Source organism: Pangasianodon hypophthalmus, chromosome 6, assembly GCF_027358585.1.
Source record: "Pangasianodon hypophthalmus isolate fPanHyp1 chromosome 6, fPanHyp1.pri, whole genome shotgun sequence".
Taxonomy (NCBI): Eukaryota; Metazoa; Chordata; class Actinopteri; order Siluriformes; family Pangasiidae; genus Pangasianodon; species Pangasianodon hypophthalmus.
This window is the reverse complement of record NC_069715.1, coordinates 23,347,340-23,368,505: the sequence shown is the minus strand read 5'-3', so window position 1 is coordinate 23,368,505 and position 21,166 is coordinate 23,347,340. Positions and strand designations below refer to the sequence as shown.

At 38.7% G+C, this 21,166-nt stretch overlaps 1 protein-coding gene across 2 annotated transcripts in view; it reads right to left on the bottom strand.

Moving 5' to 3' along the window:
• LOC113526573 (F-BAR and double SH3 domains protein 2) overlaps positions 1-21,166 on the bottom strand; it is a 95,198-nt gene that overhangs the window by 10,179 nt on the left and 63,853 nt on the right. Inside the window, exons 9-14 of one of the 2 annotated variants that reach the window (XM_026913749.3) lie at positions 14,382-14,504; positions 12,981-13,076; positions 10,893-10,967; positions 5,991-6,107; positions 4,861-4,965; positions 3,313-3,474 (exon numbers count right to left, since the gene is read on the bottom strand). In XM_026913749.3, the coding sequence (XP_026769550.3) occupies positions 3,313-3,474; positions 4,861-4,965; positions 5,991-6,107; positions 10,893-10,967; positions 12,981-13,076; positions 14,382-14,504 (678 nt within the window). The remainder of the gene's footprint in view (positions 1-3,312; positions 3,475-4,860; positions 4,966-5,990; positions 6,108-10,892; positions 10,968-12,980; positions 13,077-14,381; positions 14,505-21,166) is intronic. The other variant, XM_026913750.3, reaches the window with a different exon arrangement.

Here is a 21,166-nt window from a genome sequence, read left to right as displayed (position 1 = left end):
TGGGTTTGATACAGTAGGTGTGTTTCTCGTCGAAGTGCACACAGAAGAGCTAATATCATTAACCAAAGGTGATAAGCTTCAGCAAAATTTTCAACCCAACTACATCTCAAAAACTACACAAAAGACCTGAAAGTGTCCAAAATTTGAGCATTGAAAAATGGAGACACATTTAGGTTATATGCATCTACATTTTTTTTTTTTTCAGAAAATTTAATTTTGAAGATTTTGAAGATGATGTAGAGTAATTCTTAAACTTGCAAAACCTTAACTGTTCTGTCCGCTGCTCCTCCATCTGAGCACAGGGCAGTGCGATTCCTGTCCCAGTGGACCTCTATAAGCCCTGGTTGCAGTTCCCATTGTTGACTACTAGGTGCAATAATAACTCTGTTGAACTAAATGGGGCCATGAGTGTGCTGGCCCACAATTTCACAACAATTAGAAAGACGGGCACAGGAAAATCGGATTCTGTCTGTCAACTGGCAATTTTTAAAAAAATTGTTGGTTACTCAAAAGAGATAATTAGTATTTTAACACAACTTAAAATGTATGGGGGTGTGAAAGAGGATATTATGAAGATTGTTGAATGGCAGATATGCCAGATGACCCTCCACCTGGCCCTATGGACGAGCCACGGACTTTTAGAGAGAATTCAGAAAGCAGAAGTTTTTAAAAACATCTGCCTTCTGTCCACCCTAAAGACTCAAAAGAAAATAATAATAAAAAAAAAAAGACTTTTCCCATCATAGACTTGTGCAGTTTAGAACTGGCTTCAACTATACTAAAATATTTTCAGACTAACAAAGTACATTTAACTGCTTTATTTACCATCTGCTTCACTGTTTTTTCCACCGCCCTGACTATTCAACACCTCCTCACAGCAGCAACTAGTGAATGTAAAATTCTGACCCTTTTGCTTTCCACTTTCCTTATTTATTCACTGTTATCTGTCCTTGTTAACTCTCTCACTCAAGATCATTGCTTCTTTCTTGATTTCAAGGACAAGGACTGCTTGTTTCCCAGCCCTTCTGACCCACATTTTCTATTTATTTTCAGGTCATAGTATTCCAAACTCCAGTTTATTGTGTCTAGCATTTCCTGATTTTGGTCATAGCCTGGTATGAGTATGGATTTACTTCACTACTGACTGTCTTTGCCTGTTCCATGACCTTGGTTTTGAATTCTGACTATGTTTATGGTTTAAGCTTTAAGTAGCATAACATATTACTAACAATATTTGTCTGACTTTTTTTTTGTAGTCCCTACTTGCAATATTCACCTCTACCATAAGTCCTCTGTTCACTTGTCTATCTCTGTCTGTCTCGCCCTTATTGGCCCTGCTATATTTACTCTCTCTCTCTCTCTCTCTCTCTCTCTCTCTCTCTCTCTCTCTCTCACACTACGTGCTGCAAGCTGATGTGAGGTGAATACTAATTGAATTGGAAGGACAGTCCAGCAAAAGAGCTCAGAATCCAAGTCAAGACATGAACACACTTCTAAATCTGACCTCATGTTTACTTTCTAGTCCCTGTAAAAAAGAATAGAATTTTTGTTTTTAAACAAATTGTCGTAAAGCAGACAATCAGTCTGTAACCACTAGTGGTCAAGGGTCATAGTGGTAAGGAAAACTTCCTCAGATAGGGTTAAGAGGAAGTAATCCAACTATTCCATGAGTCTCAGTTCCGCTCAAGCTTTCTTCATTCTCACTTCAGTGTCTCTTGAGACAGATTTCTGCAAAGTGGCTTTGTGACAACACTGAAATCGATACACACTAGTTATTACTGCACTCATTATACTGTAGGTATAATAAATGCGAGCCTGTGGGCGTCAGGATATGAAGTGAACATCAGATTGTAATGATGTGTGGCACTGGACCATCGCCTGCGATTATAACGTAATCAGCAGATGGCAGCAGTGTGTGGGAAACACTGACGTTTTCTCACTGTAATAAGGCTCATAAGCATCATGAAGCAAGCGTTCATCATTCAACCTGTCATTTCTAAAGACCGGCATTCTTCTCTCATCACCTGTGGTATCAATCCTCAACGATCTTTCAGCTCAGCATTGCCATGAAAGCATGATGAATCATTACTTCATTGGAGAGTGGAAAGTAAAGCTGGCCCCTCTGTCTGAGTGCTAGTGTCACCTCGACTTCAGCAAATGCACTATCATAGAGTGTGTGTGTGTGTGTGTGAGCAAGGGGTTATACTGAGTCCTGATCTGTCTTAGACTCACATGTGTATTTGTGTACCCAGTGTTTGTCAGATACATTGTAGTGAGCAATCTTCCAAGTTCTTGCAGTGTCATATGTCCCATATTAAACCCTATTCACTGTATAGGCTGCATAAACAAATCCCTGTCAAATCCCTGACCATCATCAGTCCACTGTGGACATGTTCCAAATCACACACCTTAATCTCTATATAGACCACATAAACATTGTCAAATCCTTGTCCATCATCATTGTTCAAAATCACGCACCCTAATAGGCACATAACCAGCTTAACATCTCAGCATTATCAATCCACTGTGAATGACTTTAAATGGCACAGTGCATTATAGGAACTATTTCAGGAGTGCGCTAGATTTTGTCTACAGTTTTGGTTGGAAAATAGTAAAACACTGCACTCAATAATGATTAGTGTGTGTTGCTTTGGGATACGTCCACATTGAACTGACTATGCTAGTGTCTTCTTGGAGCTGTTTGTGTATACCCGTATAGCGAATACAGTGTGTGGTTTGTGATATGTCTGCAGTTGACTGATGATGCCAGGACTTTTGTAATGCTGTTTATGTGGCCTATATATCAACTAAAGTATGCAGTTTGGGACGAGTCCACAGCAGAGTGATGATGCTAAGATCATTTTGGAGGTGTTTGTGTGACCCTGTAGTGTGTTTTGGGACACCTTCACAATTGATTGATTATACCAAGGCCATAGTGATGCAATTTGTATGTAGTGAATAGTATATGATTTAAAACACATCCACAGTGTACTGATAATAGTGAGATGTTTGTGATGTCTCATGTAGTGAATAGAGCATGATTTGGAACATGTCCACACTGGACTGATGATGGGGAAATGTTTGCGATGGTTTATATGTGGCACTATATTTGTGTGCTACATAGTGATCAGTAAGTAGAGCGTCATTTTCAACATCTATTGCATTGAGACAAGTTGTGTTGGTTCTTGAGTCTGAAGGATTACCCACAGGGTTATTATGGGATGGCAGAAAGCAGTGATGGCAGGGAAAGGTAACGGGAAGTTGCTGTATTTTGGGAATACAGTATAATTAAATTTATAAAGAAGTGCTTACTGAGAGTGAGGGATCGTGGGTAGTGAGGGTGGGCATTGATGCCCAGCGCTCATTCTCCAGCTCCTCCATCACTTGGTTCATGGCGCTCTTTAGCCACGTATCCACGGAAACGCCCACCTGCCTGAGCAGATCCAGGCGAGCCTCTGCTTTGAGCTTCACCGTCTGGTAGATGGAGAAATAGAATGAACATCCGCAGACAGACAGAAACACACATACACACACACACAGGAAGTTGCTTTAAACCACTATTACAGAAGCATAACCCTTCATGACAAGCTTGCAAACAACTATCACCTTCTAGAAGTTTCCATCCACAGTGAAATTTAGAAGAAAAGGCACACAAAAGTCTGCCGCCATTTTTCAAAAGAAGCGTCACTCTTTAATAATTAATGCTAAGTACCCTTCCTGTCAGCTCTTGACTGACAAATGCCGACAACGTCCTGTTTTTATGACCGACCACCAAAAAAACCAAAAGCTTAATATTCTCACGCTGACCTTTTTCTTTCTTCTTTAATTCCTCTCCTCACCAATAGTTATCCATTAGCTCCTAATGGGGCAATTAAATATTCATCGGAGACTAATGCAGGATCGGTAGGGAGAACTTATTTTAGCTGAAGAAAGAGAAACATTAAAGCAGTTCATTTCATGGTGCTTCATGGAGAGCTCTCCATTAGAATGTACCCTTTAACTGCAGCAAAATGTCTTGAGAGCATAAATATTGTAACTACATTACAGAGGATTAGCAGATATAATTGGACAGACTGCAAGAGTCAGCCTGGGCCGGAAGGAGGAGCCATCCCTGGGCCAATTTTGATTTGACCAGCTAACAAGTTAAATTTGATCATATTACCTTTAGCCTTTCTTTTCACTTCTACAACTTGACATAACAGTGGTTTTAAAACTAAATAATTTAGTTTAAAGTATTCATATGCAGTGGGCTTGGGAATTAAGAATTACCGGAGATATTACACCAGATTAATAATTTCAGTTGAACTGTTTGATATTTAATTGCGGATAAGCTTTTTAGTATTAACACTAATTTGCCTGAAGGCAGCTGTTTGTATTGTACAGGAATGATTAGACTGTGACCTTTAATTTCCACCATGCTGGTAAGTTCTCACCCAGCTTGTTTTCAAAATTCTAGACACTTTTTTGCATTCAGTCTGACTATTCTTGGGCGACTCCAGACGAGCTGCCTAAAAGTTGCGTTTCAAAGTACACCTTTATGCTAGTCATGACTATCGTCATACAGGACGAGGAAACCAAATTACAATGTAAATATTAATTTAATCAGGTTTTAATCAGGTGCCATTCACAATGGTGTCCCTAAATAATTTTGCTCCAATGTCATGTCCTGGTTGAACAAACTCAGCTAAACTATTAGTACAGTGTTGCATTTACATAGCTAGCTAAACACCCAACTAACTGGTTAGATCTGACTGGAACTGGAATATTAGTGCTCACTAATGTTCACAAAGCACAAACACACACGCGCGTACACACACACACACACACACACACACACACACACACACACGTAATCCTTACCTCGGCTTTACGAATGTGCTCTCTGGCCTCTTCTATTTTGAACTCGAGGTCGTTGCGGCTCTGTTCTGTGGGAGGAGTCCCCTGTCTCTCGCACTCCTCCAGTGTCTGCAATTACAAACCCACCACTGATGGTCAATACGCATCGCCCACCAGCCATGCACTCAGCGTTTATATCTACAGATGTGGTGCTTCAAATGGAAACAACTTCTTATTAGGAGCAAAAAATGACACTGTCCTTTCCCCAAATGGAACTGTAACTGAGCTTCTACCCACCACCCTAAGGCTTTCCATCCAGTGTAAGTAAACAGTATCACAAGTAGGCAGGAATTTACCCAATCGGCGAACACCGGGCCATTGCTCGGCCCTGACAATGCTAGCTTTGACTCTACACTAGTGGGAATGAGCAATGAGTTAATAAGAACCTATAAAGGGCTTTCCTTCATATGGGTAATAATGCTCCCTGGAAAATGACAGTTTCTGGCTCTTCTCCTCTTCTCTGATTATGACTACACCCCCTTATTACAACCACCAGTCTTTGGACAATAATTGCATTTCAGTGTGGCACTGCTGCAACACATGAACATGATGAAAGTGCAATGCAATTCAACAGGGAATTCACTTGTGACACAAAATCAGCATTTACTTCTTTAAAAATCAGTCACCTGCTGATTGTTTTTCCACAGAATTCATGAAGCGAAGTAAGACCCAAAGACCAGAATGTTTTGCTTTTCAGTGTGCCATGCTGTCTAGATTTTCTGTCTGTACTATCAAACTTGCACAGTAAAACGCAATGGTGTAGATTGCTTTTAAAGGTGGACAAGATTTACTTCTTATGTAAGTCAGCATTTAATTATTAAAAGAGCATTAGCCTGCTGATTAAAAAGATCAAGAGAAGTAAGAGCAACGAGGGATTGCTTTTCAGTGTGGCACTTTGTCAGCCAGTCACTAATGAAATTTGTGTGTTATCATCTTTTTTGTGTGTAGATCATACACTAATGTGATTGCTTTTTGCTCTGGCACAGAATCTTCTCCATAATAATAGTGTGTAATAATACAATGCAATTATACACAAGAAACTCATAAACCTTCGACTGGCAGTGTATGTGAGTGCGTGTGCATGTGCACCTCACCCGTTTATAGTGGATGATGTTTTTGTGCTCTCGGGCTACACGTGTCGCCCATTTTCTGGCCTCCTTGTTGAGGCTGTGCTCCTCCGTGGTGCCTGTCTCCGATTCCAGTTGCCGGCTCTGCGACACACACACACATGTACACCGGTTACCAGGGTGACAGACATCAGCATTTAGCTGGCACACATGAACTTAACTCTTTTTGGCCAACCAAAAGGTCATGCTAATTCCATAAGCAGATCCTACACAATGTTTAAATTCCCTTTTCTCATTGAACCAGAACAAATGACCACCAGGACCAAGAGAATTCATCACGAGGACCACGCGGGAATGAAGCAGACAGACATGCAGAGAGACAGACTGTCATCAAGACCACATGAATATCTGTGACGTCTGGGAGTTCTTTAAAACCACTGGGAACAGTAATATTCAGTGTTAGCTGCCTGTTTTAAAGCTTTAAATGCCAGATACTATCCATAATTTCCCATCTCTCCAGACTGCTTGCTAGGCCGCATTTAGATGCATGTACTTCCAAGAACCCAGAAATAAATGCAAGCGAAAGTGCGCTATTAAGCGAGCAGTTAAAGTTAAAAAGTTTGGACTGCAGCTAATGTTAAGACTGATGCTCTGGTAGAAAGTAATTATTGAGTGGCTTTAAAACATGCTGTTTTAATTGAATATTTTGTTCATGATTTTATTTACGGTAGATTGAATGAGGTTATGAGAAATTCCTATTATTTATACAGATTTTTCCCCCCATATATATATATATATATATATATATATATATATATATATATATATATATATATGTGTGTGTGTGTGTGTGTGTGTGCATATGGTATATGAAAATTACAGACTATCTTGACATAACATTTCTCTTTTTGCATCTCATGCATCTCAACCAGACTTCATGTTCTAGCATTTAAAATGAAAATGGGGAAAATAAATAACTTTGATTACAGCATCCACATTGGTCTCTGTCTCATCACCTGAGGTAAAAGTCACTCGTGGTATTTAAACCTCAGCCTCATCAACGTCTCATGATCGGATTACACACTCATGTCTGGATAACTTAGGCTTAAGTTCATTTGGCTGTTGCACATAGCTTCACCAACTCATGAGAAAAACACACTTAGTAATGTTTTAGCCATCTTTAGACTGACTGTTTTTACCACTGCATTTGTTTAACTGGCTCCTTACCCAACATGATCTTTGAAGACAGACGGCTAAGAAAAGATTAAAATGTAAATGTTCAGGACAGTATTTGATAGAATATCCTCTATTGTCTCCAGTCCATCCTGGCAACTCTTCATCACACCCCGTCTCTTACATGCTTCCCACTATAATGACTTAAGTGCAGATCATCAGAAACCTCACACTCAGACACACTCAGAGATCATAACTGCATGAATGATAAGACATACAATAAGCAAGGCACTGCTTCAATAAGATTTCCTGTTAAGGTGTGTATGTGAGCGTGTATTCCAAACTGTGAGATATTAAATGTCTTTGTCTGGATGAGGATCAATGCAAACTGCATTGAACAATTTCACAGCAGCAGCGAACCCAACATTAGTCACAGGACACAGGAAGCAAAAAAGTGCTGACTACATCAGATAGCGCTAAAGACATCTGAAGACCAAACACATTGGATACACTTTAAACGATTCTTTATTCTGTTGTGTTTTTCTTTGTGTCTGTTTATGTGAGCTTTGTGATTAACCTCAGTCAGAAGAGCACTTTTTGGAGAGATGTTGTACTGATTACTACTCCACAGACATTCACATCAGCTTTGTGTGTTTGTTTACAGCTTTAAATACATTTTGAATTGCGAAATATTAGAAATGACTATTTTATTGGAATAATCTAGAGCTAATCTAATCGGAAAAGGCCACAATCATTCATTATCACCCTAATTATGCACGTGTACCACACCACATATTTATGTTATAGTTAATACAAGCTCTATCTATGAGTCTTTTATCTAAAGGCTTAAAAAAAGCACTAGGACCCTTTAGGATCTCATTAGGATCTGAGAGTGAGCAGTTAAAAAGTTCCACAAAGGTTTAGGTTTCCTGATTTTATCGCTATAAAAACTTTTGACTGACAGTGAATGTGTTATATACTGTACAGATTATATACAGTGCTGTGCAGAGGTCTTAGGCACATGTGAAGAAGCGCTGTAAAGAAATGATGCCTTCAAAAATAATAATTTATTTTTTAATTAATTAATTAACTGTTTTCTACTTCATAAAATCTACTATAAAGAGACGTAGACTGCACTAAACTAAACAAAGTCAATATTTGGTGCAAAAGTCTTTGCCTTTAAAAATGCCTCAGTAGTCTCAGATACACTGTGCAGTTTTATAAGGAAATTGGCTGGTCAGCTTTTCTAAACATCTTGAAGAAACTGCCACAGCTCTTCTGGAGAATTTGTCAGTTGCTTCTGTTTTTGCAGGTAAAACCTGACAGCCAGCATTCATATTTTGTCTGAAAAAGTGGTCTATTATGTAATAATACTTTCAGACAACGTAGAAACATTTTCTGTAACATTGAAGTTTGGTTGGAAAAGTAATGTTTGGAAATCTAAACTGTTTTAATTACTCAGTTTTTACCCAAGTCTTATTTTTTTTATGTACTTTTGCTTTGTTGTTTTTTAGGTTGTTTTTTAGGTTGTTTTTTAGGTTGTTGATGTCCATGTTTATACTGTATGGTGAATTCCCATACAGACAAATTTCTATCTTGTGGACAACAAAAGTAACTAACTAACAATAATGCACAAGTCATACAATAAACATCTAAGAAAAAATTTGTATAAAAATTAGTGTGGCTAAGACTTTTGCAGTACTATATGTACCAAAATTTCTAACTGTAGCCAGAGTCCTGAGCGGCTCAACTTCCTAAACTGTGTAAGTGTCGTTGGAAGATCATCGGGGAAGTACTGTGCGATTATGTACACATAGCTACCAGGTGGAATTGACTGCAAATGTTAGAAAACTGGGTAAAATGCTAAATGTTAATTACTTTTGCAATAAATGATTTCTGCTTTTCAGTGAAATGGGATTGATAACAAAACTAAAACCCATACATTTTCAAACCCTTAAATTCTTAAATGAATAAACTGTCTGACATTGAAACTAACAATGGCTAATTACTGAGGCATTAATCAATTGTTCTTAAACTGTTCACTTAAATAAATTAATAATCTAAATCTATGAAATGAACAGCTTGTGACTGCCCAAAGCAAACAAGTACAAATCTGTACAAATCTTAGCACTTTGAATGAACCACGGCATATTAATTATTATTAATAACGTGATCTTCAGTGGCATCCAAGATTGATATTATATTTAAGAAGGTTGATCTTTTGTTCTACTTTCACTTTGGTTAATGGTTTCCTACATTATCCATAATGCCATTTGAGCAATGCACTGTGGGGCAGTGGGATTTACACCTTGCTTCCTCTCTAAAGCGAGTGCTGCACTTTAACATTTAGTATATCCAGCTCTCTCTCACCTCCTTATCTGTACACGCTGCTCAAACATATCAGCTTCCAGAGCTTCCACGGCCATCGATGCCATCGTGTTGTTATTACATAGATTGCTAATTGCACTGCATTCTGGAAATCTGAGTCCATTGTTTGCTGTCTCCTCTACTGCTATGTTGAATTTCTCAGTAATGTGACATTGAACGCCACTGTAACTGTGGTAGCAATAACAACGTCCCCCTGTGACATCAGAGCGGTACACAATCACTAACTGCTCACAGGAATGACAAAAAAAAACAGCACTGACCAGCAAATTATCACCAGAATCGCGAAACGTGTCACAAATATTTCAATATAAATATATTTAATGTGTTTGAGAGTGTGCAGAAAAATGTGGAGGGTGATTTACAAAAAATAATTGCGTGAATTACATCACGTGCAAAGCAGGGGTAGAAAACAATATATGTAAATGAGGTTTTCGTGTCCTTTATTTGTTCGGATCTCTAAGAGACTCCTGGAGGCGTCAAACTGAAACTAAACCGAGCCACACATTCTTAATTGCGTTTCCAGTTTAATGCCAATTACAGACTGTGACAAAAATGCGTCAAAAAGCTGTTCAAAATATGATATGAATGCAAAATAAAAGTGTATGTTTGGTTCATTCCATACGCATGAACGAGAACCTTGTCACAGGATCTATTTAAATGCTGCCGGCATCGGAGCTGTGAACGTGTGATGAATATCTAAAATGAAACTTTGCTGCTGGAATATTAAGTCATCATTTTAAGAGCTCATTTAGAGATACTAAGGCATAATCCTGATAAAGTTCTCATTATTAAAATCTAGTCAGTTTTATAATTTTTCTTTTGGCTGAACTGGACTTATGCAAATATAATTTAATCATTGTCGCTCACAGGACATTCAGGCTGTTGTAAATCACACTGCAAGTGCTAAATGAATCTATTTGCACAGACCCCACCTTTACTCTTTTAAGTAAAACCACCCCAAATTGCATATTCGTTAAGGCCAAGATGCAAAACCGGACAAGTCGTGCTCTTATGTTCCTTTAAAGATGCATTCCTCAGTAGAGCCTGTAGATCAATAAGCTTGCACATTTTTGTGGGTGTTATCAAGCGTTACACAAGCAAACCTTCAGTAAATCAGGGCCTGTGTGTATGTAGACATGAATGTATATTGTACCCTGTTTGAAATAGTGATGGGGTTTAGCTCAGAGCCGCTTCCAGTGGTTTATCAAAAGGAAGTGGTTTAAATTCTATCACAGACACACGCAGAATACAGGTCCCTGGCAAACCTGTTATCTCGATCACGTCCCAAAATGATCATACTGCATATTTTTTATCTAATACATGCAATGGAAATGAGTGCATTTTCTCATTTCTTGTTTGTATCTCTACCTGGGCCAAGGTCATTCTCATCACACTGACTGCCGATGGCTCAATGTCCACCAACTGCTGCACGGAGCTCAGAGTCTGAGCCAGGAGTCCGCGCACACACGCACGCGCACACAAACACATACACACACACACACACACACACACACACACACACACACACACAGGCAGCATAGGGAAACAAAGTTAGGAGGAGAAGGAAAAAGAGAGGTTAGTGGCAGGAAGTCATTGTCAAAAGTTATCAAGTTATCAGATAGTAAAATTTAGTACAGTTAAATTTTAAGAGCAGAACAGCCCTATAAGAAATATACGGGGTGTCCCAAAAGTCTCCATACACAGGGAACAGTAACACTTTTTAGCAAAATGTCTTCCAAAATTTTTCATACTTAGTTTACATTATATATCTATTTTTTCAGATAGCCTCTAAGAATGCCTTTGACAAAAGAAGAACGTATTGAAATCATTCTCATGGCTGGATCAGGAAGCTGTAACAAGGTTGCAATGGAATTTAACAGGAAACATGGCAAGCACATCACACACGACACTGTTGCCAAACTTATTAACTAATTCAAAAAGACTGGAAGTGTTATGGACCAACCGAGAAGTGGACGCCCACGAACATCCACTGATGAAGACACAACTGATGTGGTGCTTACACAGTTCCCTATATATGGAGACTTTTGGGACAGCCTGTACAATCCTTAGTGCAAAGCAAAAAAATAGAAGAGCTAAAGATCAGCAAAGATTTGAATGTCAGAGTTAATAAGCTGACAGTGTGAGTGGAGGGGTGAGAGAAGGAGAGCAAGAGAAAATGAAAGGTTGATCGAGAGATTGAAGGACGAGCTGAGAGACAGATGGAAAGAGTGGAGGTGGCATGCCTGTATAAGGGAGGTGAGTGAGAAAGGAAAAAATAGAATTACAGAAAGGATTTGAGGCACAAGAAAAGAAAGATGGAGAGAATAATGAAGAGTCATAGAGTCAAGAGTCGTAGTAGGAAAGAGAGAAAAACAGAGAGTGGATGTATATAAAGAGTTGGTTTTAGCTGTGACAAAGGACAAATCGTCAACTTTAATACCATGTGGATGAGTATATTCTTAGGAAAAAAAATGCTTGGGGATGAACAAGTTTTATCTAAAGCTGAGAGAGAGAGAGAGAGAGAGAGAGAGAGAGAGACAGTTTAATCAGAGCTGTCATTGTTTAGTCACGCGAGTGTTTCCGACACATCCGGAGGTGTCTGCTGCATAGGGTAAATATAGAGAGTGGAGATGAGACTGCTGACGGAGTGTATTTGCATGTGTGTGTGTGTGTGTGTGTGTGTGTGTGTGTGTGAGAGACGGGTTTTTTCTACCCTAGGTGTGGCACAATGCTGAGGTGTATAAGTGTGATACTCATGGGTGATAAAGAGATAAAACCAAAATAAAATGCAGTGCAAAGATGTGTCTGTTTTCAGAAAAAGCAAAAATAGCAGGTCTTAATTTTCCAGCATCTGTTAAATACACTGATCTGTCTCATGTTTTCTCTCTTTGTTACTATCTCACAGGGTCCAGGTTCGACCCTATACTGTCTTTGTGGAGTTTTGGGTGTTCTCACCATGCCTGCCTAGGTTTCCTCTGGGTTTTCTGGTTTCCTCCCAAACTCTAAATTGCGACTCTAAATTGCCCCTAGGCACGAAAGGTTGTGTGAAGTGTGTGTATGCATGGTGCTCTGTGATGGACTGGTGTTCCAGTGACACCCAGTGCTCCTGGGTTAGGCTCTGGGTCCACCACAACCCTGACTGCAGATGAATGAATGAATGAATGAATGAATGAATTCTGACCCTTTTTGTCTTTTCCATATAAATGCAATTAATGACTAGCTCATCTGTTGTCATGCCCAATTTGTCAGCCCTTCTCAACACTGTCCATCAATGGAAACGGACCATAGGACCAGATATTATTTGACAAAGTGCTGTTTCTGGAAAAAGCAGGAGAGAAGAAAACCCAGAGCTGGTCTTTTTCAAATGCAAAATGAAAACAAACTCATCTACTGTACATCATACTGTACATTATCTGTTACTGTGTGTGTGTGTGTGTGTGAGTGTGTGTCTCTCACTGTGTCACTGTCACACGGCTGGAACTGAAAGTCCTGTGCTTTGTGGAAAACGGGATTCTCTTGCAGGAACAGCTGCTGATTGAAGTCCTGCCCCACCTGGATCAGAGATATACAGATAGTTAGTGTGTGTACACATTAGGGCTATCAGAGCAGGTTTTACTATTTAAATTCAATTCAAATTAACAGAATTGCTATGTATTCCAAAACAAAAAAACATCTTCAAATGTTTAATATTCTTCTTCTTTCGGCTGCTCATGTTAGGGGTTGCCACAGCAGATCACCCGTCACCGTTATGGAAATCCGGCTTATGATCCGCATTTGATTTGGCACAGGTTTTATGCCGTATGCCTTTCCTGATGTAACCCTCCCATTTCATCAGCGCTTGGGACCGGCACTGAGAGTGCACTAGCTTGTGCCACACCAGTTGCTGGGTTTGGTGCCTCAAGTGTTTAATATTAAACGTTCAAATTTCATTCGCCTACCACAAGTCTACTGATTCTCAAAATGTTTGCTCAGCTGAACTTTATAGTCTCACTGTGACATTCAAAATTATGTAATCATTTCCTAAAAGCAATATTACATGTCAACAGTTTCCAACAAGTGTTGCAATTGTTCTGTGACTGAATACTAAATGGCATTCTGCTGGGAATATAATGCACTGTGTAGAGAGTAGACATAGTGAATGGGAGAATGGTAAACAGATGTTGTCAGGATATCACGAGTTTGAATCCTGACAATGCCACAGCCATCCATGGCCAGGGATCAAGAGCAAAATTGGTTGTGCTCTCTGAGTTGGAGGGATGGCATACACTCTCTCCCCTGTCAGTAACAGTGACGCTAGCCAACTGCAGGTGTCCGTGAGCTCATGTCTGTGTAAGAGCGCAAATATACATAATGATCCTTAGAAAATGGGCCTAAGCCAACAAAACTGTGATTTGTATTTAATCAAGTGCAGTAGATAGCTGAAAGTCATTACAGTGCACACATAGATACCTCCAAAGTACTTGCAATTGGTGAACACACACACACACACACACACACACACACACACACGCACAAAGAGCTACAGCATGTAACATAAGGAGCCCCAGGGACAGCAGGTTAGGCAGCAGATATATTTCTGAGTGCAGAGAAGAAGTCCTGTGGATTTATGCACACGGTATGTGTGTGTGTGTGTGTGTGTGTGTGTGTGTGTGTGTGTGTGTGTGTGTGTGTGGGGAATTGCTTCATAGGGGAGCAGTTAATGGGATGCTGGCACCACACAGCTATTTCTGGGAATAAAAGGAGCACAGAATAGTGAAACACAGAGACAGATTGGGTGCTGATACTGAAATAAGAGGTGGTGTGTGTGTATGTGTGTGTGTATGTGTGTGTGTGTGTGTGTGTGTGTGTGAGACTTACTCGACTGGACTTGTCCAGCAAGAATTGGAACGTGTTGTGGACTGCCTGGAATGCTTCCAACTCTGTCCGGCAAAAAGACATCAAATAGTCCTTCACGTGTTCATACACACTACCATCCAGAGCCTGAGAGATAGAAAGACAGAGAGAGAGAGAGAGAGACAGAGAGTGAGGGACAGAGAGAGAGAGATCACATAGTATTAGTATTCTGAAGGTGGGTTATAAGGAAAAAGTGAGGAAGTTGTGGTTCCTCTGTCCCGACGCAGATCAGGAGAAATGTACTGGCCATGTGTTTCTCAGCGTTGTGTAATCTTTGGATCAGAGCGGAGCAGCAGCTGCTGGGAAAAGTCAGCCAGTTCAGATTCCACGGCCTTGATTCGTAAAAACAAAAGAGAAAACCTCCTTCTCTTCTCCGAACTAGAGATTTAATCAGTCCAGAGATTCTGAATGGATCCTGACTGCAGTCTGAGAACATGGAGTCTGAACCTGGCCTGATCCACTGCACCAGGTGTTGAATCTAAACCTGAATACAGCTGGATGAGATTCATCCAAATCTGAGCCTGACCGGATCACTACCGACCATCAATATCAGTCAAATTTAAGCTTCACTTTAACATAGCGAATCAATGCCTTCAAATAACACCCCAATACAGCCAAGTCTTAATAAACTTTACACAACCGTCGAATGTGTTGGTCTCTGGACAACGGCACACAATAATGCAGTGTAATACAGTCAAACACATCTAATCCAGATGTTTCAAAGCAGGGACACACTATGGAAAAGAACAACTTTATGCTTGATTCAATTTATGTATTTTATCTGTATATTATGTATTTTTATGTATATTGCAATCAGACACTGTCTGACTTTGTGCTTTGCCTGGTCACACACTAAAGTGTTTTTTTTTTTTTTTTTAATATATCCCGAAGTATCACAATATATCACTATTTTGAAGAGCAACAGTATATATAAAACTAATAGACGTTTGATAACATGACAAAGTGAATTAAATGGACTACCAATTTTTTTTTTTTTTTTTAATTACAAAAATTTAAATTTTTGTTTGTCAGGTAGACCAGGAGAACAAAAGAACAACAAAAACCCTTTGTAGTAAACAATGACGAGATGCGAGTAAGGCAGCAATGCAAAAATAGCCAACGTTCTTACTATCCCATTTAAAGACCAATATATCACCCTAAAGCAATTACTTGCTGAACAGCTTCTCATCTTCATTTTGTTTGTTGCCTACTTGTCCTGACTGGCTAGATTGTTTTTTTTTTAAATAGAGACAAGGGGTGACACGGAACCCAGAGTTTGCGCTTCTGAACACAACCAAACCACAACCTGTCCGTACCTGAATATTCCTGATATGAGCCCTCAAATATTTCTGAATTGTTGACAGAATCCAATCAAACCTTGAATGAACTGTATCTCATCAACATCTTCAATCTCTCTGGCTCTCTTAACCTTGAACTTCTTCTTAGACCTGGGTATAATCATTTTTATTAGGCCCGGATGATATGACTAAATTTCAATATCATGATAAATCGCATCATAATAAACTTTTCTGTGATATTCTGGGTGACCAACTCCATTAGCTACAGATTTACTAAGCCTACTAAGTCATTTGATGGACTGTGAGTTGAAGGACAGGTATTAAATTTGCAGAAGCCTGTTCGTATCAGTTGGAAAAAAGAGAGAATTTTTACTAAGTCTGAATAATCAGAATGTATATTGAAATTATGCCTTAGCAAAATAAGAAATCCATGACTTAATATTTCCACAATAAAGTCAGTTTCAAGGCGCACAGAATATATTAACATATGAAAACATTAGATATTCACTACATGTTCGCACTTCTGAAACCAACAGCATTCAAATAGATCTTATGAAAAGGTTTTCATTCACTTACACCACTTATACTGTATAAACACATATAAACAGAACACACACACTTGGTTTATTTAAGGCTTATATTGTATTTTGAACAGTTTTTTTTTCATTTCTCACTGCCTTTAGTCTGCATTATTCTTAAGTTTCAATTTTACACTTCCTGCAGTCTTCTTATCCACATTTTAGTGGCTGGTAAATTTGTTAGCAAATGAGAGCCACAGTATATTGTGAAAATGTCTTCAAGTATTGTGATCTAATATGATGTTGGATTTTATCACCTTTGGTTGGATTTTTATTGCCTTTTGTCCCCACACACTCTCAGTAAATGGACTGAGCAACTACTAACACGCTACTAACTAACTTAGCCTGAGCTACGTATAAAATGGGAAAATTGTTTGTGAAGTGTGTGTGTTGTAGGGTATTGCCAGATTGTGGTTCAGTGCAAGTTTCCTTTTGTTGGGGGGGGAGGAGGTCTCTCTCAACTCTTAGTCATCTGTTATGTCTCTGTAATGTTTTGTGTGTGTGTGTGTGTTTTCCTGGCTCATAGATTATTCAATGATTTGCTACCTTTGCTCTCAAAGCAGTGGGAAAACTTCAACTTCCTGGTTTTGTCAAGACGTGAGAACACAAACAATGAATGATTCATCACAGGTAGCAGATGATTCCAAGCCAAATATGGTTGAATTTAGGGACATTGGGTTCAGTTATGTTAATAGCAAGTGTACAGTTTAACAGGCTGTTTAAGGTTTTCACAGGATTTAGTATCTGGGCCAAATGCAGCTGATCATACCTAACACTTGTGTCAGCCTTATCAGGTTTAGAAGCAGTGTTATTGCAAGTTTTGGTCCCTGTTAAGCCTGAGATACAGTACAGTCTCTTCAGGGTTGTGTCCTGGCTGTGTTCTGGCAGACAGATTTCAATTAATTCATCACTGACATTCGGTGGTGGTACATTGTCCAGATGGTCCAGCATTTGGGCCACAACTCATTCTGGTTACAGATAAACCACTTGCACACCAAAGTCATTCCTAAGAGAGGTGTGAGTGATGGTTGGCGCTGAGGGGTAGTAGCACATGCATACAATGCGGTGACAAATAAGGGAAATCCCAGCAGTCAGGGTACTTTTAGCATATGAGCTGTTCTCCTTCTCTGACTTGCATTTCCTGTCTGCAGACAACCATTTAAGGAAAAACCAGAGCCCAAAACAGGACAATGAATAAACCACTTCAGTGCTTTACTTGAAACCAGTCTTTAAATATTAAAGTGGGAACTTCTCATGTCGTGGTTAAAATGTGGTTATATATAAAATATTCTTGATGAATCTTGATGTGCCTGAATGTTTGATTTATACAGCATTCATTATGATTCTTTCCACTTGCTATTTATAAAACACCACATCATTTTCTTTCATCATGACAAAAGCAAGGGCTGAAGTACACTTTTTTAATCAGAAATATTAGGTACTGTAAAAATTAACATTTCTTTATCCAGTCACAATAACTGATTCATTCTAATAACTGTCCATCTAATAACTGATTTATTTCCGCATCCCAAGTGAATGGCTCTGAGTGTGTATTTGGAGTGTACCATAAGAACTAAAGTCTATGATATATTTTGAACTGTATTACTGTATTCCTGTATCAGCTGTCAGCTAATAGTCGTTCCTTCATCATCTGTTTTTTTCTCTGTCTTGAAGTTAAAAATTACAGCTATCTTGAAGTTAAAAATTACTTACCATTGTTAAAGAGAAACTACAATTCCCCCATGTCAGAAAACTTAAAGAAACAGCCTCACCTCTGACTAGTACAAAACACTGACAATGGAGACTCCTTCAAAAAAAAAAAAAAATCCTAAAATAAACATCTCCTTACAGAAAACATCAACATATCAAAGATTGACCTGTCTGTGTGGAGCATCCACCATACAAGTCCCTATGTAAGTTAATGATTAGCAGATTAGCAATAACTTATTAGAATGAGTGCACTAATGTAAACACTGCAGCTAGCACTACTATCAGAGCTGCTGTTACAGACAATTTATCAACAGCTTCTCACTAATTAGATTTAAGAAATCAAAAGGCAGACAAGCATGATGATTTTCTCTTGTACCGGTGCCCAGATGATGAGCTAAACTTCCTCCAACTGTTCAAACATCTGAGTCCATTTCTGTCTTCCAGCACAAGCTAGAAATCAATCCATTTCTTCAATAATCAACATAAAAAATCAATTCATTTTTTCAGTAAGCCCCTAAATGAACACTAACTGTGTGCTAAACCGAAAGAAAGAAAGACTGTAATATTCTTGTAATGTACTTATGTATCAGCATTGACTACTGATACTGGTAGTGTTTTAGCCTTTTTAAGTAAAAGGTTTAGATAAAAGAATCTTTCAAATGCTGTGAATGTAAATGTAAACATAGGGTTTAAAAAAAAAAAAAAAAAATTCAGGAAAACGGTTATGCAAAAGGGTGTGTAAACATTTGGTCTATTAAAAATACAATACTGTGAATAGGATAAAATGTCCGCAGTTGTGATATTAATTTATTTTATATCAGCCTAATCAATAGAAATTTATCATTTATATTTATATATTTATACATTTATATATGCAGTAGCTTGACTATTTTTAATCTTAGAAACTATTGAGAAATAAGAAATAAACAGTGATCAAGATTTCTCAGGCATTCTGTTTTCCCCCTTAAAGTGAACTTGATACTTTCTACCTTTATATGAAACATAATCTTTCGATCTTTCAGTCACCTGGTGTGGGAAGGAGATTATGGATTTTTTTCCACTTAAACAGGAAGAGATGGTGAGCTAGTAGGCAGATAATAGCAGAGTGGGAACTGTGAAAAGAGTACTGAAATAGGGAAGAGGTACTTTTTTCTATGTTCTGGATACATTATTGTAAATTGTACTTTGCATATTCATACAGTCAATAATGATACTTAACAGAGGAAAACAAAAACAGAAATGACAGCACTGTTAAGCAGTTCTGTTGTCAGACAACAGAGGGAGCTCTGGATACTGTAGCCCAGGCTGCCAGTACACTTCCTCCACAGTGCATGAGAGGTGTAGAAAAATAACAGAACAAAAGAGAGCAATGCAGCAATCCAGAAAAGGGAATACACTGCGAGAACAACAACAAAAAAAACCCTAGAGCAGACAAACCTATTTGCTACACACGCTGTTTTTCCCAGTGCGTGCTTTTGAATGCAGACAGAAAGTGACAATAAAAGACAGCAGGCAGAAAAGATGATGTCTCCTTAGTGACAGAACAGCCGTATCGAACCAACTGAACCAATGAGAAATGAGGAAGGTGGGCAGAAAGCCTGCGTGTGATTCGCCAGCTGGCGGCCCTGAAGCCCTGACTGTTCAGATATCAATAATTCACTGTGGGCTCCTAGAGCTTGGATCGCACTCGCACGGCCTGAGGTCAAACCCTCGTTAGGAAGTGGTGGAGAGGAGAGATCATGTAGCACTTCAGCCACACAGAGAGAACAATTCTGACGGCACTAGAGCACCACAGTCCAGCTCACTAATGCTTTCATACGCTCTTTCACTCCAATCATTGCTACTCACCTTGACGAGAAATCATGCTAAAGTTTCATATTGTACTTTCCGGTTTCTTAGTAACATGACAAGATGTGTTTTTTTGGTCTTAGATAACTTCAAGAGAATGGAAAAAATAAGTGGCTGGTGAGGAAACTGCTGTTTATAGCTGCTATAATGTAAGTCATGACAAGAACTAACTTGTTTCCTAGATGTTCCACAACATTTATATAACTAAAAACTGATTAAAAAAGTATGACATCGTTCTTTAATAAATATAAAATGAACTGTTGCTAAATTGCTGTGGTATAAATGAATTAAAAAAAGCATTTTGGGACATTTTGTTATAGGAAAATAATCAACTTCAGGGTGGCAATGCACGCTGTTGATTATTATTTTTCTATAACAAAGCATGCTCATGTTTTATTCCTTACATACCTCATAATCATCACTTCTAGCATGTGGCTCAGGAAAGATATACGCTCCTAGACCGAACCCAAATGTCTGAAGAACTGAATTATGAAACTGGTTCAATCAAGAATGGCACAATTTAACATCGCCTTCAATTTCGCCTTCAATTTTGGTCTTAGGCCAGGGTTACATTTGCTTTTACTTTTTAGTATGTGTACATGAGTTGGCTGGAGATTTAACATTCATTTGGTGCATCGATAGTGTGCGCTGTAATACCAACATAAACAGTGGAGTGCAGTATGTGAACAATTCATATGTAAGTAAGATTTATTTATAAAGCACATTTAAAACTTGCATTGACCAAAGTGCTGTGCATTGAATAAAATAGTGCAAGAAATAAAATAGGTTAAGAAAAATATAAAAATATGTAAAATGTAAAATCTTAAACTAATACATAAAACGGCCAGACAAACAAACAGGACCACAAAAAAGTTGCAACAAATGTGTCCTTGTACAAGTAGGTTTTAAGACATGATATGAATTCCGAAATGGAAAGAGCTTGTCTAATAGGAGCTCCAGAGTCTAGAGGTGTAGACTGCAAATGCTAGGTCACCCCTGAGTTTTAACTTTGATCTTCGAATAGTCAGATCTTGTGAGACAGACCCCAGAGATCTTTACACAATCGAACGTAATAATGACTCAACAATATTAAGAGGGTCAGATCATTAAGAGTTTTAAAAACAAATAATAGCACATAAGAAAGAAAAAAAAAGAGCTCTGGTGTTGCAACAAGATTGGATTAATGGCCTGATATTAGTGATGGGAATTTTGGCTCTTGTCAGTGACTCGGCTCATTTGGCTCAGCTCATCAACAAGAGTCAACTCTTTTGGCTCCCAAGTGGCTCACTGGAATTTTAATCTCCAAAATGGACAA